This window comes from Mesoplodon bidens (assembly GCF_964165515.1).
Source record: "Mesoplodon bidens genome assembly, chromosome: 11".
In the NCBI taxonomy this organism is placed as follows: Eukaryota; Metazoa; Chordata; class Mammalia; order Artiodactyla; family Ziphiidae; genus Mesoplodon; species Mesoplodon bidens.
This window is the reverse complement of record NC_138167.1, coordinates 99,495,706-99,517,544: the sequence shown is the minus strand read 5'-3', so window position 1 is coordinate 99,517,544 and position 21,839 is coordinate 99,495,706. Positions and strand designations below refer to the sequence as shown.

General features: G+C 35.2%; 1 protein-coding gene across 5 annotated transcripts in view; it reads right to left on the bottom strand.

The window, feature by feature from the left end:
- Positions 1–21,839, bottom strand: part of OSBPL8 (oxysterol binding protein like 8) — a 163,496-nt gene that overhangs the window by 25,636 nt on the left and 116,021 nt on the right. For all 5 annotated transcript variants that reach the window (XM_081249780.1, XM_081249781.1, XM_081249783.1 and 2 more), the window contains 7 exons: positions 19,537–19,774; positions 18,701–18,885; positions 15,601–15,682; positions 15,208–15,306; positions 13,648–13,744; positions 4,322–4,420; positions 1,177–1,274 (listed from right to left, as the gene is read on the bottom strand). In XM_081249780.1, coding sequence (XP_081105906.1) covers positions 1,177–1,274; positions 4,322–4,420; positions 13,648–13,744; positions 15,208–15,306; positions 15,601–15,682; positions 18,701–18,885; positions 19,537–19,774 — 898 coding nt within the window. The remainder of the gene's footprint in view (positions 1–1,176; positions 1,275–4,321; positions 4,421–13,647; positions 13,745–15,207; positions 15,307–15,600; positions 15,683–18,700; positions 18,886–19,536; positions 19,775–21,839) is intronic.

Below are 21,839 nucleotides of genomic sequence, written 5' to 3'. Positions count from 1 at the left end.
CAATTTAGTCATAAGTATTAAATAATTCATAGAAATATTTTTATCTAAACGTAATGTACTATCCTACACCAACAATGACACTGTGAAAAGGTCTTAAATTTCCCTTTTACGCTGAGGCAGACAGAATTTCCCAAAGATGGCCTCAATTATAGCTACCCTTCCTCCTTCAGCCCACATGTTCTTCCTCAATGAGACCTTGTCACTCTCTCACTGAGAAGTGGGGTCTGCATCCCTCCCCTTTGAATTTAGGTGGGTTTGTAACTCTTCAACTAGTAGAGAATGGTGGAAATGATGTAATTTGATTTCTGAGTCTAGGTCATGTACAGCAATGCAGCTTCTGCCTTGCTCACAAGGATACTTGTCCTTGGAACACTGAGCTGCCAAGTAAGAAGTCTGACTACCTTAAAGTTCCCATGATGTGAGGAAGACAAACCACATGAAAAAGTCATGTTTACAGGTGCTCAGATCTGCAGTCCTAGTCTTTCAGTCATCCCAACATGTGATGACTTACATGTCATCAGACATGTAAGTGATGGCTTATATGTCATCAGACATGTAAGTGATGACCTACATGTCACCAGACATGTAAGTGATGACTTACATGTCATCAGATATGTAAGCGATGAGCCTTCAGATGTTTCCAGGCCCCAACTGTTGAGTCTCTCACAGCCTGAAAGTCTTCCTAACTGTTGCCCCAGCCATTATGTAGCAGAGATAAGCCATCCCCAATATGCCCTGTCCAAATTCCTGGCCCACAGGACTCCTAAGGAACAGAACATAGCTGTTTCTAAGCTCGTGAGTTTTAGAGTAAATTGTTAGGCGGAAATAGTAAATAATAAAACTGTTAGTGTACACAGCATAGCTCAAGCTGATACATACTTTTCTTGGGGGGGTACATACTTTTTGGTATTCTATAAAGCAATGTTTTAATTTACTAAGAAATTTCCATTCATCCTCTTCTTACATCTCCTATTATAGTACCAACAGTTTTACTAATTAAAATTAAAAACAACAAATCATGGCTTTCTGTTGATTTGGATCTTCCAAGGCTCCCTTTCATGAATTCTATGCTCTTATATTTAGTTTTTAATTAGAAACTAAATCGTGCTTTTTGTTCAATATACATCGTATAGCTCTTCTTTACTTAGATGATACCTCCTATCATTCTCTACTAACCTTTAGTTTGAATTCAAGTATTGCACTGTATCCAGTTTTTTGACATGTAATATTGACTGTTCCACCAAGCTCCAGTGTCATTGTGCCATAAAGAATTCCTAAAGAAAAAAAACAAATTTGACAAAAGGTTAAAGAGAGAGAGAGAGAGACTGGCTAATAACAAGTAGAACTTTATAATCTAATCTTCTAGGAGAAACAAATAATTCAAGAGGATTCTGTCCTACTCAATTACAATCTATAATATATACATAAAGTTGGTTCTGTAGGATTTGAATAGATAACAGTTGATCCACATTTTTTCCAGAGTCTATATTTACAAATTAATATTCTCACTAAAATATATTAGTAATCCCAAAATCAATACCCACAGCATTTTTTTTTTTTTTTTTTTTTCTTTTTGCGGTATGCGGGCCTCTCACTCTTGTGGCCTCTCCCGTTGCGGAGCACAGGCTCCGGATGCGCAGGCCCAGCGGCCATGGCTCACGGGCCCAGCCGCTCCGCGGCATATGGGATCCTCCCAGACCGGGGCACGAACCCGTATCCCCTGCATCGGCAGGCGGACTCTCAACCACTGCGCCACCAGGGAGGCCCCCCACAGCATTTTTGCAGTCATTCATGGACGTGTGCACATGTGCAGAGTGGTGAAATATCTGAGTTGTCCAATGTGCACACTGAAGCTGAAGTCAAACAAGGTGAGACTCTTGATTTCTGGCTTCATTACTCATGTAGTAAACAAGTGTCTTTTCTGCAGTATATTTAGTGCCACATTTTTGTGCTTTTTGTTGGTGATTTTACTATTTACAATGGCCCCCAAATAAGTGCTATCTGGTGTTCCTAAGCACAGAAGGTTGTGATGTACTTTATGGAGAAAATATGTATGTTAAAGCTTGGTTCAGGCATGAGTTATAGTGCTGTTGGCTGTTAGTTCAATGCTAATGAATCAAAAGTATATATGTAATATGGTGTCTTTAAAAAGAAACAAAGTTATGCTTTGATTGGTTGATGAAAATGCCATGACGAGAGGCTCACAGGAACCTAACCATGTGTTTCCTCTAGGAGCAACAGTTTAGTATTCATTAATTCAGTGTCTGTGGTGACTTTATACGACATAAGTACTACAAATAACAAGAATCAACTGTATAAGTAAGATAAATTTTAAAATCTCTGTATTTTGGTTCTTGACTAAAAACAGTTGGGGAACTTCTGAGTTTGACGAATTAAACAGGCTGTGTGTGTGTGTGTGTGTGTGTGTGTGCGCATATCTGTTCTTGGACTAAACTTTTTTTTCCCCAATGTTCATCATTCCCATAGTTTGTATATTTTTACTATGTATACACAGAAACCATATAAACTCATTTTGCACACAATCATACTATATATATCTTTCTCTAATTTGATTTTTAAACTCAACATTTTAGATAGGATTTAAAACTTTTTCAAATTTTTTAATATAATTTTTAAAGGTTACTTTCCATTTACAGTTATTACAAAATCTTGGCTATATTCCCCGTGTTGTACAGTACACATCCTTGAGCCTTGAGCCTATCTTACCCATAGTTTGTACCTCCTAGTCCTCCACACATATAATGCACCCCCCTCCCCACTGGTAACCACTAGTGTGTTCTCTATATCTGTGAATCTGCTTTTTTGTTATATTCACAAGTTCATTGTATTTTTTAGATTCCATGTATTGAATATAAGTGAATCATACAGTATTTGTCTTTTTCTGACTTATTTCACTTAGCATAATGCCCTCCAAGTTGGACTAAAATCTTAAGGCAGCCTTTAATATGCAAATGCACAATGTTAATTTTCAAGAGAGGAACAGACTATGCAATGCTTCTCATATTTATTTGGCTATGGAATTCTTATTTTATAAAACAATTTGAGACTAGTGATTTGGAAAACACATCTTAGAAAATACACGAAGGTAGAACATAATCATTTCCTCATTCACAAGGGGTTATGATCTCTCCTTTTTTCCGTGCAATAAAAACACTGCTATGAAAAAAAAATTTTCCCTGTTGCTATTTGCGTATGGCATTAGGCATCTCTCTACGTGAAATATCATTTTATTTATTCTAAATTATTTAAAATTTAAAAGTATATTTCTCATCAATTCATTTCAGGATTTCAGATATTTCACTTCATGTCTATTTCAAGAACCACACATGAAGCTCAAAGAATTACCTAGCCTGAGGCCACAAGTTGGCAGTCTTGCACAGTGGATGGGAGTCAACAAGCCTAGAGTTTAGTCTCAGGATTCTTACTAACTAGCTGGTCTGGCTTTAGATAAGATTCTTAACCCTCCTGTTTTTTTCATCTGTGAAATGAGGTCATATTAAATAATTTCTATGCTTTCATAAATCAGTTCCTAAAATAGAGGATAATTACCCTAAAAAGTTATTTTTAAGAAATGGGTTGGAAAGAAGGGTAAAGATAATGACCAAGCTGAGTGTTTAAGATGATGCCATATAGCATAGCAGTGCAGACTGCAGAGCTGTGTGATCTCAGGCAAATTAACCTCTTTCTGCCTTATCTTCCTCGTTCATAAAACAGGGATAATATTACCTACTTTATAAGGCTGCTGGAATGATTAAATGAGTTTATAAATGTAAAGTGCACAGAATAGTTGGGTGCCTGGCCTGTTTTAAATGATAGTTATTATTTAATACCTTTATCTGTATACTAAATAATGGGGAAAAAGCATAATACATTAATTTTTAACAAACTGCCAAACTAGGATGAGAAAAAATTTTAAAGAACTTGTTACAATGAAAAGCAGTGCATTAAAATTTTAAAAAGGGGTGGTGGTGCAAGAAGATAAAAATCACTTTTGAGGATTCTGAAATAGCGAGCAGTTTCACCAAATTTTACAACTCGCAGATAAGGCAAATGAAATTCCATTATTATAAATCAGCCTCTTCCAAATAAAGTATGTGTCACAAAAAAATCCACTGTGGTGAATTAATTCATCATAGAAATATTCAGCAGATGATAACAGTGATCTCAAGTATCTGTAAACCAAGGACACTTTCAAACAAAAGGCTGACTCCATCAATGTCAAAACATAAATTACAGTCAAATATACTTACTTAAAGAGAAGGTTTAAAAAAAACCTAACTCAAGTATGGAAAATATTTACCTTTACAATGAGCATATGGCATTGTCATTGAATAATCTTCGCCTCTATTCAAGAAAGTTAACCGTGCTTCTCCTTCTAATATTGCAGATAATGAGTTTCCTGAAATAAATATTGTTTTTTAAGTTTCACAAAAATAATTCACCCAATTCAAAACAAACAAAACATATTTAGGACACTTATCAGATATCTACAGTGGAATGTCTTAAAAATGTCCCAGTCTCAATGTGTCCAAACATATATTTGTTGTCTTATACCCCAAACATATTCGATCCATGTTCCTATTCTTACAAAACGAGTACTTTTAAAAGGTACTCGTTATATGTTTGTTGTGTTATTTTACATGAGGCTCTTAAAAAAAATCTTAAACATATAGAACATGCAGTAAAACACTGTTTCACTGTATAGCTTAATATGCCCTTTTCTGAATAAAAACATTATTTCTTATCTGTAAGACACATTACTTCGTTAACTCCCAAGCTTTAAGTACATATAATTGATATAATACTATGGCTAATTTAGAAAAAATTTAAAATATGCATAACCCACCAAAATGCAATTGATGATAAAATTTCATGGTATTTTCTTCTAGCTTTTCATATATATATATTTCCCCCATTGAGAGCTTTATTGAAGTATAATTTACATACAGTAAGTGACCCATTTTAATGGTGCATTTTGATAGTCTTAGCAATTGTATCCAGTCACGTAACCTCCACCAGCACAATCCCTGCTCCTTGGCAGTCAATCCTTTCCTCCAGCCCAAGGAAACCACTGGTCTGGTTTCTATCACTATAGTTTGGCCTATTTTAGAATTTTGTATAGATGGCATCATAGAATATGTAGTTTACTGTGTCTGATTTCTTTCATTTAGCAAAATATTTTTCAGATTCATCCATGTTATTGTATCATCATTTCATGCCACTCTAACAATACTGAAAAATCTAATGTATGAACATAGTATATCTCTCCATTTACTTGTCTTCTTTAATTTTCCTCAGCAATGTTTTGTAGTTTTCAGTGTACAGGTCTTTTATATCTTTCATTAAATTTACTCTTAAATATTTTATTTTTAAGATACTATTGTAATCAGAGTTGTTTTTTAAATTCCATTCTGCAAGTGTTCATTTCTAGTATATAGAAATACAATTGATTTTTGTATTTTGATCATGTATCCTACAACCTTAAGAAATTCACTCATTAGTTCTAGTAGTATGGTGGTATATTTTTGAGGATTTTCTATACAGATCAGGTATGTATGTGGTTTAACTTCTTCCTTTCTAATCTGTATGCTTGTCCTTTAACTTGCCTACTGAATTGGCTAGGACTTCTAACAGACTTTCATACAGAAGGGGTGAGAGTGAATATGCTTGCCTTGTACCTGACCTTAAGTAAAAATTATTCTATTTTCAACATGAGAGTATTAAGTTGGCTATTTATTTTTCATAGATACCTTTAATCTAGTCCTAGTTTGGTGAGAGCTTTTATCATGAATGGATATTGAATTTTGTCAAATGCTTTTTCTGAATCTATTAAAATGATATGATTTTCCTTTATTCTATTAATATGAATTACACTGATTGATTTTCAGATGATATGCCAACCTCTTATTTGTGAGATAAACCCTACTTGATCATGATATATTATCTTTTAAATATATTGATCATGACATATATCATTTTTAGATATCCAATTATGTGTGTGTATTACCATTTATATATATTGATTTGTTACTAATTTGTTAAGGATTTTTGCAGGTATATTCAAGAAAGATATTGATCTACAGTTTTCTGATAATGTCTGGTTTGGGGATTAGTGTAATGCTGGCCTCATAAAATAGCTGAAAAGTGTTTCCTCCTCTTCTATCTTCTGTAAGAAGCTGTACAGAATTGGTATTATTTCTTCCTTAAATATTTACAAGAACTCAAAATATCTGGGCCTGGACTATATCTTTTTTATAATTTTTTTAAAAATTAATTTATTTTTGGCTGCATTAGGTCTTCGTTGCTGTGTGTGGGCTTTCTCTAGTTGCAGTGAGTGGGGGCTACTCTTTGTTGCAGTGCTCTGGCTTCTCATTGCAGCAGCTTGTTTTGTTGTGGAGCACGGGCTCTAGGTGTGCAGGCTTCAGTAGTTGTGGCTCGCGGGCTCTAGAGCACAGGCTCAGTAGTTGTGGTGCACGGGCTTAGTTGCTCCACGGCATGTGGGATCTTCCCAGACCAGGGCTAGAACCCGTGTCCCCTGCATTGGCAGGCGGATTCTTAACCACTGTGCCACCAGGGAAGCCCTGGACTATATCTTTGAAGGAAGATTTTAAATTACTAATTCAATTTCTTTCACTGATTTAAGGCTATTATAATTTTACATTTCTTCTTGGGTCGGTTTTGGTAATTTGTGTTTTTTAAGGGGTTTGCCTGTTTCATCCAAGCTGTCAAATTTATTGTCATAAAATTATCCATATTTCCTTATCATCCTTTCAGTGTCTGTAGGATCCGTAGTGATTCTGCTCATTTTATTCCTGATTTGTATTCTTTATCTTGATCAGTCTAAAAGCAACTCTTGGGTTCCCTGATTTTCTCAATTGTTTGTCCACTTTCTACACTGATATCTGCTCATTATTATTTCCTTTCTTCTACCTACTTGAAATTTGATTACTTTTTTCTAACTTCATAGGGTAAAAATTAGATCACTGATTTGGTTCTTTCTTTTTTTCTAAATTAAAGTTAAAAATCTCCCTCTAAGCACCCCTTTTGCTGTATCCCACAAATTTTGATATGCTGTATTTTCATATCATCTAGTCTTGAATATTTTCTAATTTCTCTTGTGATTTCTTCTTTGACCCATGAATTATTTAGCAGTGTGTTATTTAATTTCTAAATATTTGGAGTTTACCTCGATATCTTGTTATTAATTTCTAATTCTATTTCATTAAGGTTGCAGAACATATTCTGTATGATTTCCATCTTTTGAAATTTATGGAGAGTTGTTTTATGGTCAAACATGTGATCTATACCAGTGAAAAACCATATGTGTACTTGAACACAATGTGTATTCTGTAACCATTGCCTGTAATGTTCTAGAAATATCAGTTAAGGTAAGGTGTTGATAGTTTTTTTCAGGTCTATATGTCTTTGCTTATATTTCATCTAGTTGTCTTATCATCTGCTGAGGAGACAGTGTTAATCTAAATATGATTTTGGAATTGCCTATTTCTCCCCTTAATTCTGTTTTTGCTTCATGTATTTTGAGGTTCTATGATTTGATATACATTTGTGATTATTATGCTTTCCTGATGTACTAAACCTTTTATCATTATGAAATACTCCTTTATCTCTTTAATACTTTTTGTCTTAAAATTTTATTAATATAGCCATTCAATCATACTTGAACTTAATGTTCACATAGTTAAGCTTTTAATTTTTTCTATCCATATACTTTCAACCTATTTGTGTCTTTACACTTAAAGTGGATCTATCCTTGCTGTTTTATTCAATCTGACAATCTGTCTTTAAATTGGATTATTTTGACCATTAACACTGATATAATTACGATGGGTTTTTTTATCTGCCATGTTACTGTGTATTTTCTATTGTTCCTCTCTGATTTTTATTCCTTGATCAAGCTTTTCTGCTACTTTAAAAAATAATTTGAATTTTTTTTTTAGAATTTCACTTCAATAATCTTATTGGCTTTTTACTTATGCTTGTCATTATTGTGTGGATGTGTGTATGCTCATGTGCACACGCACATGCTCTAAAATAGTGTTTCTCAACAGTGGCACTACTGCTATTTTGGGCTGGATAATTCTTTGTTGTGGTGGGTTGTCCTGTGCACTGTAGGATATTTAGCAGCATCCCTGGCCTCAACCTACTGGATATACCAGTTGGAAAACCAAAATGTCTCTGGCCATTGCCAAATGTCTCCTGGGCCCCTAAGTTGAGGACCAGTGCTTTAGGGATTACAAATATTTATCTTTAAAATTTCACACACCACTTACAATTAAATTAACCACTTTTATAAAATGTAGAAACTTTGCAATCTGTATGTCCACTCTCCTTTAAGCCTTTATGCTATAGTTATATCTGCATATGCTATAAAATTCACAAGACAATGTTAACATTTTTTGTTTTGAATAGTAATATATATTATAAACAAATTGAGAAGAAAAAGTAAGAAAAAATGTCTTTTGTATTTACTAGATACTTATCATTTCTTACAATCTTCTGTCCATCCTGAGGATCTGAGTTTTTATCTAGTATCATTTACCTTTAGCTTGAAGAACTTTATTTAGCTTTTCTTGTAGTATGACTCTTCTGGCAACAAATTCTTTTAGTTTTATTTTATTTGAAAATGACTTTATTCTTGAAGAATATTTTCCTTCAACACTATAGAGATGTTCCATTTTCCTGAGTTCTTCACAGATTCTAACAAGAAGTTGGCCATTACAGAATCATTATTTCCCTGAATGTATTATATTGCTTTTCTCTTTTTGTTTTCAAGATTGGTCTTTGATCTTTGGCTTTAAATAGTATGAGTACATTGTGTCTTGGCTTAGCCATCTTTTTTTTTTCCCTAACCACTAGACTGCCAGGAAATTCCCTGTATTGCCTTCTCTAGGATATTGATGGATTCTCACTCCACCAGTTTTCTAGAACTCGAAGTTAAAGAAGTGGGAGTTGTCAACTTCCCTGGTGGTCCAGTGGTTAAGACTGCACTTCCACTACAGGGGGCATGGGCTCGATCCCTAGTTGGTGAACCAAGATCCCACATGCATTGGTTTAGCCATCTTAATGTTTATTCTGCTTGGTATTCTTTGAGCATCTTGAATGTGTAAATTTATACCTTTTGTTAAATTTGGAAAACTTTTGCATCAACTCATTTTTTTAACATCTTTATTGAAGTATAATTGCTTCACATGGTGTGTTAGTGTCTGCTTTATAACAAAGTGAATCAGCTATACATATACATATATCCCCATATATCCTCCCTCTTGCGTCTCCCTCCCACTCTCCCTATCCCACCCCTCTAGGTGGTCACAAAGTACCAAGCTGATCTCCTTGTGCTATATGGCTGCTTCCCACTAGCTATCTGTTTTACATCTGGTAGTGTATATATGTCCATGCCACTCTCTCACTTCGTCCCAGCTTACCCTTCCCCCTCCCCGTGTCCTCAAGTCCATTCTCTACGTCTGCATCTTTATTCCTGTTCTGCCCCTAGTTTCTTCAGAACCAATTTTTTTTGTTTGTTTAGATTCCATATATATGTGTCAGCATACAGTATTTGTCTTTCTCTTTCTGACTTACTTCACTCTGTATGACAGACTCTAGGTCTATCCATCTCATTACAAATAACTCAATTTCATTTCTTTTTATGGTTGAGTAATATTCCATTGTATATATGTGCCACATCTTCCATATCCATTCATCTGTCGATGGACACTTAGGTTGCTTCCATGTCCTGGCTATTGTAAATAGAGCTGCAATGAACATTGTGGTACATGACTCTTTTGGAATTATGGTTTTCTCAGGGTATATGCCCAGTAGGGGGATTGCTGGGTTGTATGGTAGTTCTATTTTTAGTTTTTTAAGGAGCCTCCGTACTGTTCTCCATAGTGGCTGTATCAATTTACATTCTCACCAACAGTGCAAGAGGGTTCCCTTTCTCCACACACTCTCCAGCATTTATTGTTTGTAGATTTTTTGATGATGGCCATTCTGACTGGTGTGAGGTGATACCTCATTGTAGTTCTGATTTGCATTTCTCTAATGATTAGTGATGTTGAGCATCATCAATTCATTTTTTCCTGTTCCATTTTCTCTCCCCTTCTGGGACTCCAGTAACACATATGTTAGACCATGTAATATTATATAACAGATATCTGAGGCTCTGTTCATTTTTTTTTAATTAGTTTCTGCTTTATAACAAAGTGAATCAGTCATACATATACTCTGTTCATTTTTAAAAATAATTTTTCTCTGTGTTTTCCACATTGGATTTCTATTTATCTATTTACAAGTTCACTTATTTTCTTCTCTATCATCTCCACTCTGCTGTAAAGTTCACTCTATAAATTTTTAATTTAAAATACTGAATTCTTCAGTTCTAGAATTTCTATTTAATTTTTGAAATATATCTATTTCTACTTTTCTTCTAAGCTGTACAATTTTCTCATTCACTGTGACCATATTTTCTTTTACTTATTTAAGGGCACTTATTTTAGCCACTTAAAAATCCTTGTGTGCTACTTCCAACAGTATATCCTGGGATTTGTCTCAGTTGATTTTCTTTTCCTTTGAGAATATGTTCAATTTTCCTGGGTCTTTAAGTTAGGTAATTTTATATTCGATTCTGGACATTATAAATGTTGAGTTGTAGAGACTCTGAATTCTATTATTTTTCTCCAATGAAAGTTGTTCTTTTGTCTTAGCATGCAATTATTCAGTTGGACTCAAATTACGAACTTTGGTGGTTTTTTTTTTTGGGTGGCAGTTTTGTTCTGGATTTAGCCAGAGAGGTAGGCAGAGAGAATTCAGGATCCCCTCTCTGGCCCTTTTACTTTTCAGGTTCCTGTTCTTTGTCCAGTGGCCACAGTTTCTCCAAATTTAGTGTTTGGTTCCCCAGGTCAGAAAGGCTGCAACGTTTCCACCAGTTTACCCTGCTAACTGTACCTCACCTGAGGCTGAAAGTCATGGAAACGAGGATTCATTCTGTATAATTTCTGTTGTATGACTATGGACTTCCCACTAAATTGTCCTGCAATTGCTCTCTTTAATGTTTTCACGTATTAATAGCTGCTTTCTGTATTAGGGCCAGATGTCCAGAGGAGAAGGACTGGTCTAGTAGGACCTTATTCAGACATTGTTGTTTACATACATTTTTAACACAGTAAAATCACATAGATTTTTGTATCCAAATTTATACATGTATTGGTATACCATAAAATCATTTCTCTCTTATTATATAGTATTCATAACCATACTATATCTTAAAATAACTGAATGTTCTCTTATTTTAAAGGAAATACTTGCTCTTTGTGGGAAAGTTGAAAAATCCAACGATAATTACCCATAATTCCATCATTCAGGTTAATCATGAAATCTTGATATAATTCCTTGCATCTTTTTTTCCTATACATGAATGTATACATGTTTTAAAGCAGAGTTGACTCAGAGCATATATGTACTCTGCTTTTCACTTAACATTATATCATAAGCCATTTCAGATTTTAGTGCACATTAGAATTACCTGAGGAGATTGTAAAAATGTATATTCTTGGGCTTCCCTGGTGGCACAGTGGTTAAGAATCTGCCTGCCAATGCAGGGGACAGGGGTTCGAGCCCTGGTCTGGGAAGATCCCACATACCACAGAGCAACTAAGCCCATGCACCACAACTACTGAGTCTGCGTTCTAGAGCCCACGAGCCACAACTACTGAGCCTGCATGCCACAACTACTGAAGCCTGTGTGCCTAGAGTCCGTGCTATGCAACAAGAGAGGCCACCACAGTGAGAAGCCCACGCGTCACAACAAAGAGTAGCCCCCGCTCACCACAACTAGAGAAAAGCCCGCGTGCAGCAACAAAGACCCAATGCAACCAAAAATAAAATAAATAATATAAATAAATTTATATTAAAAAAGAATATACTTGAGCCCAGTGATTTTGATTTGGTAAGTCAAGATTGGGATTCAGGATTCCAAAATTTTAACTGATACTCTGATTATGAAATTGATGGTTTATGCATACCATTTGAAAAACAAGAGCAGTTCTCCCAAATGATGATAAATTATTCAACCCATAGCAAAGTGACTAAGTACCTATATTTTATCTGCTCTGCAGAATATCAGAAAGCCATTTAAAAATGAATGGTTCTTAGGGCAAAGACTAGTGGTACAAGAAAAAAACAGATCCATAGATCCAAGAAGATAGCCCTTGAAATAGAAAATAATGGCATTAAAAACCAGTGATAAATACACCAAATACTAAGAAAATTTATTGACTTTTGGGAAGAGGAAGTTGTGATCTTGCTTTACTTCATACACACTATATACAAAGAAATAAATTTCAGGCAAACTAAAGAGCAGTGAAAGCATAAAAATATGAGAACATGTAAGTGAATTATCATATAAGCTGAAGTGAGAAAGGGTTTTCTAATTGTGACATCAAAAGCAAAAACCATCAAAGGAAAAACTGATAATTTAGTACATCAAAATGTCAAGAGACTATTTGTTAAGAGGAATAACTCTACCCAGATGTCATTAAATTTAACTTAATTTAGATTCAAGAAAATGAACTAATTCCTAAAACAATATAAACTATCAAACTCTCCTAGCAAGAAGTTTCTATATGGGCAAGTCAATAACCAAAGAAGAAATGAGGAAGTTACCAAAAAATTGTCCCTACAAAGTTTGAATTTAGTAAATTCTTTCAAATTATAAAGGAACAGATAGTTCTGATATACACAACTGTATGTACTATAACATAGAAAAAAGAAGGCCAGCTGCTGAAGTAATTGCAGAAGGTGAGCTATGTATCTGGTATTCAATAAAAATTCTACACGGGTAGAACACATATTCACAAAAGCCATTTAAACTACAGTCAGGGTAGGGGCATGGAGGGATGGAGGGTTCAGTGGGGAGGGAATAACCCAAATACACGTAACCTTCAGAAGAAAATGGTCACCCTCTGAAACAAGCAAAATATAAAACCAGGCAAAAAAATCAAAACCAAAACCCAAACAAAGCAAGCATCAACGGATGATTTGTTTGTTTGAATTGTCACAGATTTTAGATTAAGGTTTCCTACTATACATATTTATTTTCCCTTGTACTTAAAAAAATTTTTGTTAGTATGTTACTTGATCCAAGGTTAAATATCATGACTGACTGACCCTGGTATTCTAAGTATTCTAACTGTATTTGGATTCTTTCTCCTTTTTTCAAAGACTAAATAAAAAGATCAACCCCTTAGGTACTTTGAGATGAAACTAAAAGCCTTAGTAGAGTTAAAGGCAAAAAACAAAAAACAAAAAACAAAACATTATGGCCTAAAATGGTTAGCTGTAGTGGGCAATCATTATTCTGTCTTTTGATAAGTGGTGTTTGTGGTAAATTTACACGTACGTGATGAACACTTACATAACATGAATCATATCTCTATTTATGAATGAGCAAAGAAAAACGACAGAAAAAGAAAGGTCATTATCCAAGTAAAAATGATAAAATGACACATAAATTCCTTGCTGAAAACAGCCCAAGACATTGTCTGTATAAAAGCTCACCAGGAAATACTACCTCCCAGAAAAGCATATAGATTGAGACACGGGTAAACTCACCATAGAACTTGGACTTAGCCAGGATACTACCACTAAGGCAAAATCCATCTTTTCGGTTACTAACATAAAAGGCAGATATTGGTGGATGATGGGACACCTATTGAATACAGGAAAAATACATTAAAATATAATAATATAAGCATATTATTGTGATATTATCAAAAGTTCAAGTCTTGAAAGCATACTCTAATAATGAATTAAAAGAAACATTTGGTAAGTAGTAAAATTAAATATTGATGATTGTAGTAACCAATCTCCAAGATGTATCTGAAGGAAACCCACCTCCTGGTATTCACACCGTAAGGTGAGCTTCTCTTACACTGTACCAAAGTTAGTTTGTGTGGAAGTAATAGTATATCACTTCTGAAATTAGGTTGTAATGCAGCATGTACCTTGGTGTGTGTGTGTGTGTCTCTCTCTCTCAAAGATCATTAGCTCTGAAAGGCCAGCTTCCATGTTATGAACAACTCTATGGAGAGGTCCATGTGACAAGGAACTGATTTCTCTTGTCAAAAGCCATGTGATGAGCTTGGAAGCAGAATCCTCCAGCCCAGGTAAGCCTTCAGATGATTGCAAAGCTGGCTGACATCTTGACCTCAACCTCAGGAGAGATCCCGAGCCAGACCACCCAGCTAAACAGTTCTCAGATTCCTGAACATCACTGCATGAGATAATAAATGCTTTTTGTCTTAAGCCATTAAGTTTTGAATTTGTTATATAGCAAGGAATAACTAATACAGTGGCTATTCTTCATGTAGATTACTGAATAGACTGTAGGAAACTAACAAAAGCTTTAACAAATATTTTAATAATTAATATTGCAAAATGTATACATCATGTTTTCTGAAATGAGACAAAACTAAAATCAAACGCCTCTCAAGCTTCTCAACTTAGTGAAGAATTATAGTGAACTAAAATAAAAGACAGTATAATCATTAATTAAAAAAAATTAATACAGATAAGTGGTTTCAATCTGAGGAGTATATCAAAATCTCTTGGGAAGAGGAAGGTTTTTCAAATAACGCATCGTCTTCTCATCCTCCTTACATTCTGTATATGAAAGGTAAGCAGGTCAGGATTTGTTTAGATGAAAAATAGCTGGGAAGATATAATAGGGTGGAAGAATTAAATTTAAAAATAATGAGGCAAAAAGTGCAATATCAGATTATCTAATTGTGAATCTGTGGAGGGCTTAAAAAGGCATGTAATCTGAGATAAATTTAGAAAGATATGGAGGACCCTGAATGTCAGAGAAATGGGTGTAAATTTGATTTAGGAACTGGGGAACCACTGAAGTATTTGGTCCAAAAAAAGGAGAGGGGGCAGAGCAATAAAAATAAAGATTTATTTTTTATTGTAGATTCCACGACTGTAGGAGAGTATGTAGCTTAAGAGTGTGGTATTTAGTAGTAGTCAGTACCAAGAGGTTAAAATCTTACCAAATGTTCGCTAATAAGAAAGGTTATAATCAACAGTGAGTTTACTGAGTTAACATTTTCTATAAAAAAATCTGAATAACTTCCAAATCAGTTTTATTTCTATAACATGGATTTCTAATACCTGTTCAGCAATATAAAAAGTTTTGCTGTTTGTTCTGGGATGAATCCACAAACAACGGAAAGTCTCACCAAGTATAGGATTATAAGGTTTCTTCAGTCCCTGGTAAAAAACATACAAGTTTCAAATTATAAACATGGAAAATTCAAAGTATTAACTTCAACCAGTCAAGATAGGCTTAACTGTATCATCTGGGAACTGTCCTTATAAAATTTCCCAGTAGTGACATGAAATAAAATTAAATGACTTCAATCATAATACAGGTCTAAATAACCAATATTTTGCAATTCTGCTAACTGAAAGAGGTCCTGCAATACAATTATTAATAAATAATCTAAAGATAACATAAAGAATAAAGAACACATATAAGGCTATAGAAAGTAAAACAAACATTACCTTTGGCTTTTTATAGAATCCTGACAAATACCATTTTACTACTTTCTTCAAACGGAAATAAGGATTTTCTTCAAGAGCAGCCCTAAAAAACAAAATGATATATGCAAAAATTTTACAGAATGTATCACAAATTCTCCCTCATATTAATCAAGTCAACAATTGAATATGAGATATGATTGGAAAACATAATTCATTTTCAAAATAGATGGCAAAAACAACCATATAAATCAGTTTGCAAGAATCACTTTTCATAATCTAGTTACTTTTCTCCCCATTTTTAACGCCATCTTTAGCCTTCAACCTCCCCTATGTGCTACCAACTGATTTTCCAGAGTGAACTAACTGTACAAATATAACAGATAATCAAAGAATAATTTTCATTTTAAAACAGGTGTTTTCAAAAGCCATGACTCACCTGTCCCCTTGCCCTTCTGCTAATGCTATGAACATTGCAAAACACTGATTGTGTTTTTCAGGTGAATTCTGAGTTTATATATATATATGTATATATGGCAATTTATTTATATTACTCCCTTCAAGCATGTCTGAAGGTCCAATGTGGTGATTTTTGAAGATGAAGTGTGAGATGGAAGAGGCTAGGCCTAGGCTCACCGACAACTGTGCCAAGTTGAAAATACTGAACTTTTCGGGAGTTAACATCCCTCTGATTGCTCTCTTCTTTTCTTGGTTTAAATTCTCTTACTACACAATTTATTTACAGTTTCACATGTATGTAGAATGCACAGTTCAAAACTCAAAGCAATATAAAGAAGTACACAGTCTTGCTATTGCCCCATCTCTCCATACTCTTCCTACTTAACCTCCCATAGGCAACTTTTTTTTTTAGCTGCTTCTTTTTTTTTTGGCCGCACCACGTGGCATATGGGATCTTAGTGCCCTGACCAGGGATCAACCAGGGATCTAACCTGCGCCCCCTGCAGTGGAAGCACAGAGTATTAACCACTGGACTGCCAGGGAAGTCCCTAGTTGCTTCTGTTTATATAGTTTTCTTGAAGTATAAAGAATCAAATATAAATATGTAGTCTTTTTTTTCTTTGGCTGTGTTGGGTCTTCATTGTGGTGCATGGGCTTCTCAGTGCGATGGCTTCTCTTGTTGCGGAGCACGGGCTTTAAGCGCACGGACTTCAGTAGCTGCAGCACGGGGGCTCAGTAGTTGTGGCTCGTGGGCTCTCGAGCGCAGGCTCAGTAGCTGTGGCTCACAGGCTTAGTCGCTCTGCGGCATGTGGGATGTTCCTGGACCAGGGATCGAACCGTATCCTCTGCACTGGCAGGTGGATTCTTAACCACTGTGCCACCAGGGAAGTCCCAAATATGTAGTCTTTTTCTTAAAAAAAGGGGAACAAACTAAATGCATTCTTCTGTACCTTGCTTTTTTACACACACACACACACACACACACACACACACTCCTGAAGATCCCTCCAAATCAGTTTATAGAGTTCTTCCTTAGTGTGGATGTACCATACATTACTTAACCAGTCAACTGTGGCTGGACACTTGAGTTATCTAACCTTTTGCTGTTCCAAACCCTGCTGCAACAATTTTATATATATGTCATTTTGTACATGTGGAATTGTATCTGTAGGAGATATTCCCAGAAGCAGGATTACTGAATCAAAGGATTGAATGCATTTATAATTTTGGTAGATACTGCCAGATGCCTTTCTAATGCACTGTGCTAGTTTGTATGACCCAGCAGCAGTCTATGAGTGCCACACAACCTTGGCAACAGTGTGTGTTGCCAGAAGTGCAACCTTTCAATTTGGGAAAATGGTCATCTCTCAAGATCTTACCGTGATTCACAGGAACCTGCCTCATATCCTGAGGGAAATACATTTCTAGATAGATAAAAGAAAGCAGAACTGGGGTATAAAAGCATCTAGATTTTTGGTCAAAGTGATGGATGGAAAATAGATCTTATTATGGTTTGAATTTGCACTTTTCTTATTTTAAGTGAAGTTTACATGTTTAAGGACTATTTTTATTACTTCATTTTTATTTATTTATTTATTTTTTATTAGTTTCTGCTTTATAACAAAGTGAATCAGTCATACATATACATCTGTTCCCACGTCCCTTCCCTCATGCATCTCCCTCCCTTATTACTTCATTTTTAAACTGCTTGGTCATTTCCTCCACTCCTTTTTCTATTAGGTTATTGATCATTTTCATTCACTATGAATTTCTTTTCATTCACTAAAATAAAAAGAGCCCTTTTTATTTTAGGGAGCTTAACACTTCATTTATGACTTAATTTGCAAAAATCTCCCACAGTTTACGAATTATCCTTTGAATCAGCTTGTTTTTTCTTTTTTTTTTTTTGCAATGTTCATTAATGCAACTAATAGACTAACAATGCAACGAATAAACTGAATACAGGTATTTATGCAGAATCTAAAAATCAGGTCACAGGGCCAGAACCTAGTATCTTAGAAAACACAGCGCCTTGAAACTGCTGCTGGAATGGGGGCAGCCAGTGAAACCTGGAAAAGTATGATTGTCCAAGAAACTGCTGGGAAAGAGGTAGGCAGCTCCTCCTCCACCTCCCTTATGCCTGCCTTCTTCAGAATTACTCCCAGGATCAGCTGGCAGGAAGAAAAGCAAAGGTGAGAGTGGGGATTTATGCCATGTGCCAGCAATTAGTAGGATGTTCCAGTTGTGATAAGCTGCACATGCCTCACTGCATGCAGAGAGGATAAGCACAAACGAAAGCAGAAGCCCCAGGACGGGACCTGAAGGAGGACTTAGGTGGGGGAGAACCAAGAATGCCAGCCAGGTCTCCCTGTGCTAGGTCAATGCACAGGTCAGGGAGCCTGTGATGGCAGTGCTGTCAAGGCAGGGGCAGAATTCCTGTCTTCCTCAAGCTTGTGATTTCTCCACTTGACCTCATAAATGGAAACATTACAGCAAAGTATTAAACCTACTTCTTATTAAGGTCAACTACAGAAGTGGTGGAGAAGAGAGAGTGGTATCTCATTTGAGCCTGATTTTGGTACAGCATTACCACTGAAATCAGCACTCTGGAAAAACTCGAAAACCATGAAGTATCTTTTATTTTAAGAAATGAGAATTTACTTACTCAGATAGGAAATCTGCATGATAGTAGTAATCTGAAAGTTTATCCAGGAAAGAACGGGGTTCCAAAATAAATGTAGGCAGAACCACCCTGGATAGGTCCATGCCAGGACGGACTTGTTTCAGTAGTGTCCAGATAAGGCTTTTGTTTTCTTCTGACACAGTTTCTGTTTGAGAAGCCTCACCTGCCTTTAGCAATTAACAAAAAATACTGAAATACTATATTTATTTCAGACACATAAATATGTAGGTAAGACAGCTAATACTGAAAATATGAATCTTCTCTAAGACTATTCGAAGCAATCTTAAAATGTGAAAATAACCCATTAGGTAATAAGTCAACACCTATAAAATTTAGTAAAAGGGTAGTCGCAAGAGACACTAAATAAAGTGAATGATATATACAAAGAATCCATTACAAAAAACATTATACTCTATTATTTTATACTATGTTTACTTCTATGCATTAGCAATAACAAGAAAGTTATAAATTCATGTTTCCCTACAATTTACTTTGTACCTTTGTACCTTTACTTTGTACTTTTACTTTGTACAATTTACTTTGTAACATCAAGGAGTATCTTATTTCAAAAGCAAACCTGAAGAAGATGTAAACTCTAAATTTAATAGAATATATTGGTATTTTGTGAGTATATGTGTTTAATTGTTTATAAATCTTGATATATTCATATGTATGCAACTTTTAAAATAAAATAGGTATTATATAAATACTATTCTCTTTCAGGAAAATAAGCAATAGGTCATACAAATATCTTCAATTTCATCTGTAAATTTCCAAGAATTAGAAAACCAAAATCTCTGAAAATCACAGACTGTTACCTCTCCGAGTTCTTCATGGCTCTGTTCAGTGTAGGTAGTCTCCTTTAAAGGCTCAACAGGCTCAGGTTCAATGTATGAGTCATCTTGCCTTTCTGATGTATCTGTGTCACTTTCTTCACTTTTCCCCATCACCTCATTGTCAGACTCATCATGCTCTTGATCATTTTCTTTATCAGATTTATCAGAATACATATCTTGGTCCTTAAAATGCTGTCGTTCAATTTCACTATCATTTAACCTTAAGAGAAAGAATTATTAGGAGGAAGGATAAAGGAGGTTAAGAATATTTAATTTATAAATAAGAAGGATATGTAACACTTACTGAGAATTTACTATGTGCAGGGTACCATTCTAAGTGTTTTATATAGTTTAACTCATTTAATCATAAAATAGCCCTATACATAAAATTATTACTCTCACTTCACAGATTAATAAATGGAGGCACAGAGAAATTAAATTAAAACCTAGAAAATGTTAAAAGATGACACTCTGAGTTCTTTGCTTCTCTATCCTTTAGGTCTAAAATTTTCCAAAAGCAAAACTTTAGACTATTTCTTGCTAGATTTTTTTCTTAGTTTTACAAACATCATCACTTGAATCAACCTAACACTTCTGGCCTAAAGAAAAACTTCAAGCCAAGACCACTAGATTCTCAAGTGAACGCAAATGAATTATGACTTTCTACCTGTAAAGGTCTCCAAAGTCACTCATAATAAGTCCAAAAATAAAAGGAGAAATGTATAAGGTAATTATATCGATTTAATACTGGACTGAGGACTTCCCTGGTGGCACAGTGGTTAGGAATCTGCCTGTCAATGCTGGAGACATGGGTTTGATCCCTGGTTCGGGGGTTCGGGAAGATCCCACATGCCGCAGAGCAACGAAGCCTATGCGCCACAACTACTGAGCCTGCATTCTAGAGCTCGCGAGCCACAACTACTGAGCCCCTGTGCCACAACTACTGAGCCTGCACCCTAGAGCCCGTGCTCCGCAACTACTGAAGACTGCACACCTAGAGCCCGTGCTCCGCAGCGAGAGGCCACCACAATGAGAAGCCTGCGCACCACAATGAAGAGCAGCCCCCGCTCACCGCAACTAGAGAAGGCCCGCGTGCAGCAACGAAGACCCAATGGAGCCAAAAGGAAGAAAAAAAAACAACTGGATAGGCTTAACCTTGAACAAAAAACTCTATGGAGAACTGGAAATGGAAATTTCAGCTTAAAGAAATGAACCTATGACCTAAAATTGTTAAGCTGCCATACCCAACCTTATTCTTACTTACAAGACTAGGGTTACTAATCTGCACAAAAAAGGAAACGATTTTTTTAAAAAAATCACTTCCAGAATCAAAAATTTTTTTAGAAATTTCTCATTTAAGAAAGTATCTGTGGGTTTCGTTTGGTATAAAAAATTTGTAAAGTACTTTACAAATGAATACATGGTGCCGTTATATATAATAATTGACATTTTAACAATGCTGAGATAAGTTTAACAAAGCAGAGTAGTCCTATTTGATTCTCTTTTAGTCTCTATTTTTCCAAAATCTTCTTATGTTTGGATTTTAATCAGAGAACTTGTAACAGATATTCATTTTTTAGAATACTTATTTTCTTTTTTTTCCCTTTACAATCATATATTGCTGTCTTTGCTTTCTTACCATCTAGTCTCTCCTTAATCCCTCACAATCTGGTTTTTATTTTCTATTTTATTTTGATTTATCCTCTCTCCCCTTTGGTAACCTGTCCAGTTTCAAGACTTCATCATCATTTCAATTTGATGATTTCTGTTTGATGATTTCCCATGCATGCAAGAATAAGCTTCAGATTCATGTTTTTAAATGCTTGGTTGACCACATCTATATATACTGGGACCACTGCATCCTCAACATGTCCAATATTTAATATATTATCTCCCAAATATGGTCCTTTTAAAAAATTTTTATCATCTTCCCAGTCACTCGGGCTTAAAACTTGGTAATCTTTTTTTAACTTTACCCGTTTCCTGTCTCTTACATCCAAGGAGATTCTAAGTCTGGAAGGTAGGCTCCCATCCTTCCTCATCTCTGCATCATCAGTTCCTAACTCATTTTCTGTCATATACCCAAATGAACGTGTTGATATGTTGATTCTACTTAATTGTAAAATCTGTTATATTGATCCTCTCCCTGATTCCCTAGCTGGATATTATGTTTTCATCCTCTAAATTCTCCTGATCCTATATTACCTTAAGACATCTCTCCTTTGGTTGTTTATGTCATTCTTTTCTTTCTACTATTTATAGTTGCCTGGCATTTTATCGCTTTC